This window comes from Coenobita brevimanus, chromosome 1 (assembly GCF_032717465.1).
Source record: "Coenobita brevimanus isolate Jiangsu-jjx chromosome 1, ASM3271746v2, whole genome shotgun sequence".
Lineage (NCBI taxonomy): Eukaryota > Metazoa > Arthropoda > Malacostraca > Decapoda > Coenobitidae > Coenobita > Coenobita brevimanus.
Genome location: NC_136954.1, coordinates 5,248,956 through 5,261,210, shown reverse-complemented (window position 1 = coordinate 5,261,210; position 12,255 = coordinate 5,248,956). Strand labels below are relative to the sequence as shown.

The 12,255-nt window shown below is 43.2% G+C and overlaps 1 protein-coding gene across 1 annotated transcript in view; it reads left to right on the top strand.

The window, feature by feature from the left end:
• The window catches only part of LOC145412815 (glutamate receptor 1-like), a 141,737-nt gene that overhangs the window by 84,617 nt on the left and 44,865 nt on the right, over positions 1-12,255 (top strand). Inside the window, exon 2 of the mRNA XM_080282639.1 lies at positions 2,460-2,589. Coding sequence (XP_080138765.1) covers positions 2,460-2,589 — 130 coding nt within the window. The remainder of the gene's footprint in view (positions 1-2,459; positions 2,590-12,255) is intronic.

Sequence of the window (12,255 nt, the reverse complement as noted above, 5' to 3'; positions counted from 1 at the left end):
ACTGAAGAGGACAGTAGGGTGTAATTAAAAAAAATCGCTTAGGAAAAGGAGCTAGGGAGCCTCCTTAACCCACGAGAATGCGGACCCTGATGTTAAAGTCAAGTAAAACTATCTAAAGCAACAAGAATGAATAATGAAAGTACGTGATGGTAGTGAAAGTATTAACATTACTACAAAATACATGGCATAGCCTTCAACCAGGGAACAAAAGCTGGATTACATATTCATAACCGATGCAAATTTTTCTCGTGTAATATGGACTGATGTTTTTGTACTCTTGATTTTCCCCCCTGTGTGTGTGTGTGTGTGTGTGTGTGTGTGTGTGTGTGTGTGTGTGTGTGTGTGTGTGTGTGTGTGTTGGTGCTGTTGATGGTGTACTGATGTGGTAAAAGGAGGAGGAGGGAAGGGAAGGAGGGGGTGGGGGAGTGAGGATGAGGATGGGAGAAGGGGAGGAGGTGAAGAGGAAGGATAAGGGAGGTAGAGGAAGGAAGGGGGAGAGCAGTGAAAGCAGTATGTGAAAAGGGTGGGAGGAGAGAAGGAGGCTTCAGTGCAAGGAAGGGGAGAGACAGGAGGGAGAGGAGATGAAGCAGGAGAGAGGAAGAAGGGGGGAGGATGAGGAAAAAGAGATGGAGACTGGGAAAGCGAGGGAAGAGAAGGAGAGAGAGTGGAGGAGAGGAGGGGTGAAGGGGGAGAGAATGGGAAGCAACAAGGGGAGATTAGAAAAGAGGGAGAACCGGGTTACGGATGGGGGAGGGAGGGAGGGAGGAGAGAGAGTAGGTAACAAGAAATGGAAAGTGAGAGAGAGGAATGGTAAGGCAGGAAGGGAGAGTGTGTTCACTGATCGAGGGGGAGAATAGGTTGGAGACTGAGGGAAAGGAATAATGAAAGAGAGGAAGAGTAGGGAAGAGGGAGGAGGGAGAAGGGAGGGAGGAGGATATTGGGGGAGGGAAGCTTCAGATAAAGGGAATGGAAGAAAGGGGAGAGAGGAGAAAGACAGAATCGGAAAGAGAGAAGGAGGGAGAGAAAGGAGTTACATGGAGTTATTGATAATTACATAAACAGACAGTACGGTACCAGCGAGGTGGTCTGTCTTTAATAGTGACAGGTAATGCGTAACCTGTCACAGGATTACTAGAAAAGGATAGTACAGAAGAAGGCTTTCTCCCCCATCCATCCAACTCTCCGGCACAACGCCGTGCAGGAAGACATAAGTATCACCCTGCTGGATTAACAAACCTGAAGGAAATTTTGAAGGACAAGGAGAAATTAGTATTAATATGAAATTAATAAAAATACATATATACACAGTTTTTATATTTATTTTTGTACTTAAACTAATAAGGAAACAAAGAAATACGAAACCATCCAGTACAACTTCATGTTCCTGTGGTATACTAATTACTATGGAATCCCAAGTACAAGGGTGGACAACCAAACCTACCGCCCCTGAGGATGGTCCAGGAGGAGTCCCTTGTTTGACACCGAAATTTTCCTTAGCCAGCGCCGATAGCTGACAAACAAATATCTAGCTTTTTTTTTTTTTCATATTTTTTTTACGTATTTGTAGTTGCGCTGTCCGTATCACTTTCCGGGAGCCTGTTACGGAAACTGATAGTTTCGTTACTCAAGAAATATTTGGTAATGTCCAGGCTAACTCTGTGTCCTGATGGATGGATGTTGCGTCCACGTGTTGGCGTATCCAGGGCAAATGTGAAGAGATTATTTATGCTTACATTATCAGATCTCTCAAATATCTTGAAGCTCTGGATTAGATTCCCCTTCTGTCGACGTTTGGATAAAGAATAATGGAGGAAGGTAGAAAGGGAGGAGGGACGGGAAAGATACCAGAGTGAAAGGAAGGAAGGGGATGGAGGGGAGGGAGGAGTAGGGAAGGGGAAAAGCTGAGAGAGAGAGAAGAGGGGGAGGGGGAGTAGCTGCCCGTAGACAAATCCGGACATGGTTTTATGACAGCAAAAAAGTATATATATTTTTCCATCCCGCACACGCACGTTCACCAGCTACAAATTCCCACGTTGCTTTTGGCGTGAATGTATGAATCAGGGACTTTGTGGTGTGATTACGCAGTTTATCAGATATTTCAATCTAGGTGAATGCACTGTTTCCCAGGCTTGCTTGCTTGGTAGTTTTCCTGTGTGTGTGTGTGTGTGTGTGTGTGTGTGTGTGTGTGTGTGTGAGAGAGAGAGAGAGAGAGAATGAGAATGTTTATCCACCTCTTCATCTGGTTTCCTACAGATACCAGAGTGAGACCAAAATAATATAAGGAGGTAGATAGATAGACAACTAGATAGACATAGACAAAAGATAGATATAGACATAGGTAGACAAAGATAGATATAGACAGATAGATATTCGCGACAAAAATAATATAATTGTGAGGTCAACAGAAAATATGGTATACATCGAAACAGAATATATATCTCCGTCTTTCTGGCGTACAGGTGCCAAACCCGTCTTCTGGTCTGATGGACTACGCCACCACGATGAGACCCGAGTACCACCAGGCCATCATTGACCTCATCCACCACTACCGCTGGGATCACATCATTTACCTCTACGACTCCCATGACGGTGAGTGAGCACGTCTTCTCTTTTACCATAGTTACCTCTCCCTGCATCCCGTTTTTTTCTGCTTTTTCCTTCCCCTACAGGTTGCCTACTAAATTATTTTACTACTGCTTCTTCAAAATTTACCTCTACGACTCCACGGCGGTCAGTGAGTCTGCTTTTTTTTTTTTTTTTTTTTTTTTTAATAGTTACGGTACCTATTCCAACCTCCCGTTTTCATCTGTTTCCTCCTGCTACTGCTTGCCTAATGAATTACTTTACTTTCGCTGCTTTAAAATTTACCTGTGCTACTCTCGCGACGGTCTGTGTTCCTGTCTTTTCATACAGTTAGCTCTTTCAGCCTCCTATTTTATCTGCTGTTTCTTCTCTTTTCCTGCTGAATGGTTTAACTTCCACTTCATCATTTACAGATAAGATTCCTTCCATGGTTACTGCTCTTGCCGTTTACCATTGCTTTCTCTGATCAACCTACCGCTATTTTGTTATTTTTTCTTATTCATTTTTCTCTCTAGGCACATTATATTGATGCTCCGGATATATTTCTCTCTCTCTCTCTCTCTCTCTCTCTCTCGCACACACTAGCTGTTTGCAAATTCCGTATACTACAGCTTTATAAACACACACACACAAAGAGAGAGAGAGAGAGAGAGAGAGAGAGAGAATAATACGCGTTCCCCCAATTCGTACGATTTCAACCGGGAGGTTGCCATCTCTTGAATATAGTTTATTATTATTATTATTATTATTATTATTGTGGATGTGATAGGAAGCGTTAGGAGGAATACACTGAGGTGGTTTGGCCATGTGGAGAGGATGGAGGGTGAAAGACTGACGCAGAGAATGTATGTGAGTGAGGTGGAGGGGGGATGAGGGAGGGGGAGGCCGAGGATGAGATGGAGGGATGGGGTGGAGAGGTACATGAGAGAGGGGTGTGTGAGTTGGGAGCGGGGCAGTGAAATGGCGGGGGACAGGGCGACGTGGAGGTGATTTGTTTGTGGCCACCCCGAACGGGATTGAGGCGCCATCCGTTATCAAATTCTGATAATAATCTCTCTTAACTTTTGCTCACGAGGTTCATTTTAATTATACGTAAGTCACTAAGTGCAGTGTGCCTGCACTTTATTTTAACATCCTCGTCAATAAGCTATCGTCCACACAGACGCGACAGGTCACCAGTTCGTCATTAGGTCAGTTTACCTCACGAATGTTTAACCTGCCTAATTGCCAATCAGTAATCTGTCTGATCATGTACTATTTTTTTTTTTTTTTCGTTTCAGTCAAAGTACAGTCGTTCGTATATTATATCCTCTCTCTCTCTCTCTCTCTCTCTCTCTCTCTCTCTCTCTCTCTCTCTCTCTCTCTCTCTCTCTCTCTCTCTCTCTCTCTCTCACTTTTCCATCCTCTAATCTCGCCTCGTAAAGCGTTAGTCTCTTTTTTTATCATTCTTCTTTCCTTTTCTCTTTTTCCATGCGTCCTTTTCCCTACCCTACCGTTTCCCCTTTAATTCTGTCTCTTCTCTCATATAATTCAGTTTCTTCGTACTGTTTCACGCCGCTGTTCCTCCTGCTCTTCCTTCCGTTTCTTTCCTTTTCCTTTCTCATTTCAATCCTCCTTCCTCTCCCTCTCCACGTCTTCCTTTCTCATCTCCATCACCTCCAAAACTCACTTCTCTCTTTTCTTCCTTTTCTTATTCTTTTTCTTTACTTCTCGATTTTTTCTTTTTTCATTCCTTTCTTGTATTTTTCTCTCCTTTCACTCCTTTTTCCTCTCTAATATCTCTTCGTGTAACTTTCTTTATCTTTCCTATCTTCCTCTCTTTTCCTTCATTTCATTTTTCCCCTTCATTCCATTTTTTTCCTCTCATCTCCCTCATCTCCAACTCATCTCCAGCACCTCCAAGCCTCCCTCTCCCATCCCACTCCAAGATTCGAGCCCCAAGTGATGCTCTGCCATCGACCCCGGGGCACTCCAGAAATATACAGAGAGAGAGAGAGACAGAGAGAGAGAAAGAGAGAGAGAGAGAGAGAGAGAGAGAGAGAGAGAGAGAGATGGCTCGCACAGTGGCCAGAAGCGGGTATTTGTGTCTGGAGCAGTACTGTATGAGAGAGAGAGAGAATAAAGCCATAACCTCCCCTCCAACTAGAGTCCGAGGGAAAAATATTAACCCAGGACAATGGACAATACCACTTCCCCCTCCCCCCTACGCTCCTCATCTCTCTCTTCCCCCTCCTGCTCCCCTCTCCCTCCGTCTCCCCTCGCCCCCCGTCTTCCCTCGCTCTCCGTCTCCCTCCCTCCCTCCATTTCCCCCTCTCCCTTCGTCTCTCCCTCCCTCCTTCTGACCCTTCCTTCTTTGTTTTCCTCATTACGATATATATGTTATTTCTATGCAGCCAATTTTTTTTCCTTCTTTTTTACTGATCCTTGTCTTCATTGTTTTTTATTTTTCTTCCATTATTTGCCCATTTTTCATGTTTTTTTTCTTTTTCGAACAACTATCTTCCTCTTTTTTTATTCACATTCTTTCATGTATTCGTTTTATCATCCCTTTATTCTGCTTTTCGCTCACCCTCCATTTATCTTACTCCTTTTCTTCCTCCACTCATTCTCTCTCTCTCTCTCTCTCTCTCTCTCTCTCAATATTCATTAAGTATGTTCATTAAATATTAACAACGTCACATTCCCTTTATGACACTCCCACTACCGTCCACTCAAATGCCGTAGCTCTCTCTTCCTTTCCCACTCCGTCCCTGTCTCTTCCACTCTCTCCCATTCCTTCCTACTTACTCAGATTCTGTATATTGTTATTACTGTTGCCTCAAATTGATCTGGATGTGAGCCCGGTGAACTGCAGGCTGAAGTTGTCCGTCTCCTGCACTCCACCTTCTTCCTTTCAGAGGATAGGGAGGAAAGTGAGGAACCTTTGTATATCCAGACAGCGTGGCCTTCTGGTTATATCTGTGTCACCACGTGAAGACTTTCCCCAGCACTAAACTACATACAAAAATAAAACTTAATCATGTAAGAAACCATCGTCGGAACTTGCAGAAGGCATGAACGTATTTCCATACAACTGGAACAGAAGCTGTGTGTGTGTGTGTGTGTGTGTGTGTGTGTGTGTGTGTGTGTGTGTGTGAGAGAGAGAGAGAGAGAGAGAGAGAGAGAGAGAGGGGGGGGGTAGGTTTTGTGTACGCCCGAAGTTTACCACTACACTCTTTTTAATTTAACTTGGTCTAAAATTCTCTCTCCCCGTCGAATGCTGAATTTTAACATTAGATTAACGCTAGAATGCGATACTAATCACGAGGTGCTATGGAAAGAACGTAGAGCGGTAGCATTATCTAAGCCACTGGTACGTGAAGTAAGCTACAAAAGGATGAAATTCTTGGCCAAATTAAGGTGAAAATGGTTTAGATTACGTTCGTGGGTGGGAGGACTGGATGGGTGTGGTTGAGAGAGAGAAGTAAAGAGGCGGGGGGGGGGGGAGATATTTGGGAATGAGGATGGGACTGGGAGGAGGAAGAAAAGGTAGGTTAGGGAAGCGGGGAAGGAGGAGAGGAGGGGGAGGAGAACAAGACAGTGTTGGAGGGACGGAGTCAAGGAGGGGTGAGGATGGATGCGGGAAAGGGGATGATGGGGGAGAGAAGTAGGAAGGGAAAAGTGGGTTAAGGAGGGGAAGAGGGGAGGGAGAGAAGTAAAGATGGGTCGGGGTGGGTGGAAGAAAGGAGAAGAAGGGAGAGGGGAGTGAGAAGGAGGAGAGAAGAGGTAGGGAGGGGAGTACAGAGGGATATGGAGAAGAAAGGAGGTAGAGAAGTAGAGGGATTGGAGTGTGTGGAGGAGAGAATAATGGGGAGGGAGATGCTGGTAGAGAGGTGTGGGGAGGGAAGTACTGATAGAGAGGTGTGGGGAGGGTAGTAGAGGGGGATGAGGGAGGAAAAAAGAGAGTGTTGGGGAGACTAACAGTCTTAGGGGATCTTGCTACTTCTAAATGATCTTATTATGCTTAGGACACAGCTCTGACAGTGAAGTAGTTGGACGGTCTCCTTTAACACACATAATACTGTGATCTCCATTGCATGTCATTGGCGTTCCAGTCAGACGGATATATCTACCTTGGCAACACCTTTCGCATTAAGAGAGTTAAAGTCTTCATTAACCCTTCACTGGAGTAACTTATTATTCTTTTTGATTCGTGCCACTGTCAGATTATTATTTATAGATTTTGGAAACGTACATTTTTTTCAAATTAATTCATCCTACATTTATTAATTCTTCCTAGCACCAGTTATAATTACGTTTTGGAAAAACAAAACATTTTTCATTTTAATTTCTACCACAAAATTAATATATTTTTATTTTTGAAATGATTATTTTCTATATTTTTTGCGTTCGGTAGGTTATTTTATTCAGTTTTTGGCATAAACGATAACAATTACATCTTTGTTCATAGCTCTGCCAGTCATATTTATTTACCTTGTGGAGAAAGCGTTTGAATTAATTTTTTTTTTATTGTTAAAATCAGACTATTGCATTTAGTTCCAGGATCTCTTGTTGAAGGGGTTAGATATGTTACTAACTGGATACTACAATATTCTGAAATTAATTGTTGTGCTTAACACTTTCAATCCGGTGACTTGTTTTCTTTCTTCATGCTGACTTTTCAGGTTTATTCAACGATTTTACTTTATTTATTTATTTTTTTTAATTCTCTTTTCCTCCAAACAGTTTTCATCAACGATTTTTTGTATACAGGTAGTTTAAGGGGTTAATAAAGACAATATTTATTCCTTCGAGGTGGAAAAATCTTCCCTTACTTTAATGTAATGGTTTGGTGGCAGGAAAATAAACTTAAAAATACGCCAGTGGATGGAAAGGCCTGAGTATTTTCGTACGATGATAAAGTATTGAAAAATTTGTGTGTCCCGTAAGAGAGAGAGAGAGAGAGAGAGAGAGAGAGAGAGATGGATGAAGACAAATGTCGGTGGTTGTGGGCTGGTGATGACTGGGCCAGAGAGTGTTGTGATTGGTGGATCCGAAGCACCGAATCTTCTTAGTCACAACCTTATATTTTCCATTTATTTCTTCATCATCACACATTTCCACGGCAAAGACACACTTGGTAGGTTGTATGTGTAATGTTGTTGCTGTGTATGATATCATGATCCTTTGTGTAGCCATATTGTTGCACAGGAATGTCAAAGTTTAAATTCAGTTGATTTCCTGCATCCTGCCACCTCGCCTTAGCGAGACAGCTTAGAGTCTCAGCTCTCCGCAGTTATTTTGCTTGACCTATAATTCCAAAATTAATGTACACGTCATCGATTCTTTATATTATTTTCTTGCCGCTAGTGAATGAACTTCCCATAACTTTTGTAGTCGAGAAGAACGTTTAGAAACTCGAATCTGGTAACTTGCGTTTCGTCTCCTCCGAATCTTCCCTCACCTCTTCCTTTCGTCATCTCCGAGCCCTCTCTCACCACTTCACACCGATCAGCTCGCATTTATCTATCATTTACTGCACCATAATTTCCACGATTGTTTCATAGGTCGTTTGTACTGTTGTATTGTTAATAGTAGAATGAGCCGTCGCACAGGTCTGCAATATAATATTGTAATGTTTAACCATCGTCTAATTACCCATGATTCCTTGCTCTCTCCTCCTCCCATTGTTCTGCGTCACTTGAGTTGAAACTGTGATGGCGTGTGTGCGTGTGACTCTTCGCAAAATGCCTCCTGTTTCATCCGGACGTTACCCAGTTGGACTCCAAAGGGTCTTACCAGGATTATTATGATGGTGCGGGTAACTACAGACATACGAGATGAATCAGTTATATATGGAGAAGATATGGCCGGGGATTACCAGTGCAGGCATTAAAAGATTCGGCCATCTTGGGGTGAGTCTTGTGGAACATCTGACTTATTTGCTGCGATGACATCTTTTCCATTTCATTTATGTATCATTAGACTATTTTATTATGCTCATTTGAGGCCTTTCGAACCGTAGTTGAAAATAGCCTTCATTAACCTCTCCGTTGCTAGGTGGCTCGCCTAAACCGAGGAAAATCGTCTGGAAATAGCAATGAAATTGAAGAGTACGTCATTGTCGTGTTTGTTGTCAGAGTAATGATTCTCTCTCTCTCTCTCTCTCTCTCTCTCTCTCTCTCTCTCTCTCTCTCTCTCTCTCTCTCTCATTTTAATGTGGATATATGCATACATACGTAGTGTATGTGTATATACATACAGTACATAAATACATATTTAGTGTATGTAGTGTATGTGTATATGTTACAGGGAATTTGTGTAACCAGTGGTTTAATGAAATCCATAACGAATTCATGAAACGAGTTTGAGCTGAGATGGGCAAACTTAGGTTTGATTTATTTAGGCTGCGGCTAGGTTAGGCTGGGATAATCTAGGTTAAGTTTAGGTTGTTAGGTTAAGTTGGATAGGTTAGGTTAGGTTAGATTAATTTGGATGAACGCTTAACCTATCTTAGCATTCATTTCAATCCAGCCAAACCTAGCCTAACATAATCTAGTCTTGACCTAGATTATCCCAGCCTAACCTAACCACAGCCTAATTTAACCTAACCTAAATTAGCCCATCCCAGTTCAAATTCATTTCACGAATTCACTAGGGATTTCTTGAAATCATTGGTTACACAAATTCCCTGTAACATAACGTGTGTACGTACCTACATACATATGCATTAAATGAAGTAGTCTTTACAGTTTCATAGCAACGAGGGAATGATTAAATTTGCATTTTTTTGCGGATTTTGGTCATTTGAATTCACTGACGATGTTGTGCTGCTCTCGGATGACTGCCCTTTCCTCTCCTCCATCTTTTTTTCCTTCCATCCTCTTCTGTCTTTCTTTCCTTCATTCTTTCCTCATCCTTCTGCCTACAGGTAACTCTACACTCCCTTTTCTGTCTTTCTTTCCTTCATTCTTTCCTCTTCTTTCTGCCTGTGGGCGACTCTACACTGAGCGGCAAGCCAAATGGTTTCCTATACACCAGGAAACCATTTATTACGCTGGGTGGTAACCATATACCCAAATTTCGGCGCCTGGTGGTTTAGTGGGTAATTATGGTGCTCCAGTCGGATTGAGCTGATGATGTTTTATATCCAAGGGGTGGTTGGGGTTTATTGCTCACGTAATGCCACTCAGGGATGAGTAAGACTGGTCATTCTCATCTTAAATGTCAGGACCAACTTGCCTAGCCCCGGGCTCCTACGCTCCTCATGGGGCAACGTAGGATTGGATGATGGATGAATTCAGAATGTCATTAGATCTAGATAAGATTTTTTTTTTCTCTCTCCCATATTCCGAACATACAAAAACGCGATTGACGTAGGCAGTGCCGTGTCTTGTACGAGAATGTTATGGCGTTGTTTACATCCGCTGTGGCACTCCTACAAATCGGTTAATTTATTCCTCCACAGTGTCCTTCTCAGGCCACATCGTAGTATACATAATTATTTAACGATAACTGAAGCTGATAATGTGGTAAGCGTTTGAAAACACTTCGAGATTTAATACATTCGTGAATACCTTATGATTTTCCGAAGTGGCAGACAACTGTTCTCGTAATTTAAGCCTTTTGTGTAGGCCACTGCTGTAGCTTTACCCTCTAATTTGACAAATCTCACTCCTACTTGCAGCCCCAAACGGTTTTATTCACCCTAAAAAGTGGCTTCACGTCATCTTAACAATTAACCATTTCGCTATGCCGGCGGCATATGATCCTGCAAGTTGCGCCGCCATTTTTTTTTCTTTAATTAATCGATCTCTCATAAAGAGAGTAGAATAGTTCAGATATAACTGTTATAAAGACATCTTCGGGCTGGAGCGGTGTACTATGACAAAATGCAATAGACCTTTACTCGTCCCTGATGTAAGAACTGCATTGACCTTAGTTATGTTATTATATTAGTTTAGTATTAATAAAAGTGTGTTACTGCTTCCAAGTCAGTTTCAATAACGCCAGGCCTAACATTTAGACGCCATACTCCCATCCCCTCACACGCATGCGCATACTCTCTCTCTCTCTCTCTGTCTCTCTCTCACACACACACACACACACACACACACACACACACACACACACACACACACACACACACACACACACACACACACATTCATCCACTTCCTCACACACATGCGCACACACTCATCCACCTCCTCACACGCGCGTGCAGACACTCATCCACCTCGTCAAACGCGCGTGCACACACTCATCCACCTACTCACACACACGCGCGTGCACACACTCATCCACCTACTCACACACACGCGCACACTCTCAGTCACCTCCTCACACTCATCCATGTCCTCACACACTCATCCATCTCCTCGCTCACTGGCACACACACTCATCCACCCCCTCACACACACACACACACACACACACACACACACACACACACACACACACACGCGCGCGCGCGCGCGCGCGCACTCATCACCTTTTCCGCCTACTCACACACCAAGCATCCGCCCGCATACACATCCACACATCCACACCAACTAACTCATCACGCCCACAGATGCACTGACATATCCATGAACGCGTGCACATCAACACACGCACCCACAAATCCATCGACACACACGCACTCATTCATCCACCCACGTAGTCATACACTCCCACTCACACCCACTCGCCCTCCTAATTATTCACGCAACCCATACCATTCCACACACTCATCCATACCTTCCCCCACTGCCACATTCCCCCACACCCACACCTTCCCCCACACCCACACCCCAAGGCCTTTCGACGTGCCATAAATAGCGGTGCGCCTTCCCGTTCCAGCATCCTAATTGCCCGTCGCGATAAATTGCTCTCTTACGGGAAGCCTGCATAATAGCGCTTGTTACCGCCGCTGCGGTCTACCCTTAGGCGTCGGAGGCAGGGAGAGCCGGTAGTCTGTACGTCTTTGATTTTATTCTGCTTTGGTAAGATGTCCCTGTGCAGGAAACGTTAATCCCGACGTCTTTGTCCAGCTGCATACAACCCTGGCAGCTGCGACGCCAGTAATATTTCGATCATTTGGTTCTGTTCCTACGTCCTCTTGATTTTTATTCAAACACCTGACGACTTTCTACACCTTTGATGATACGTCCCCTGATTGTTGAGATGAACCCCCAAGTTTTAGATTTTATACTTGCTACTGGACGGCGATTTTTGTTCTGCTTATATACCGTAGTTCTGAATGTATTATCTCAGGGTCCAAAAGGCGCTTATATTCCACTGTCTACTTGTAACCGTGGTCCTGTCACAAGTGAATGATTGCAAACAGTTGTGATGTCTCGAATGTCTGTCAGTTTCTTTTACAAACCAGCTTTGATACAATGAACATAATATCATCGGAATGTGTATGTGATGAGCATAATATTTCCTAATGCTAAAACCTGTATATTTTCAACGGAATAAGTGTTTTTAGTGATATTGGTGATTGTAATGATTAATTTCTATTTTTTGGCCGAGCTCCACTCTTGTTCATTCTTAACAGCCAGCGTTTTTAGTGGGAAATTGGCTCACGATTGTGATGATAATGATGATGATGATGATGGGGATTTATTTTTTTCAGTAATGGTGATGGTGATATATTGGTTTGGTTGTCACTGATATAATTAGCATATATTGATTTGGTTGTCATTG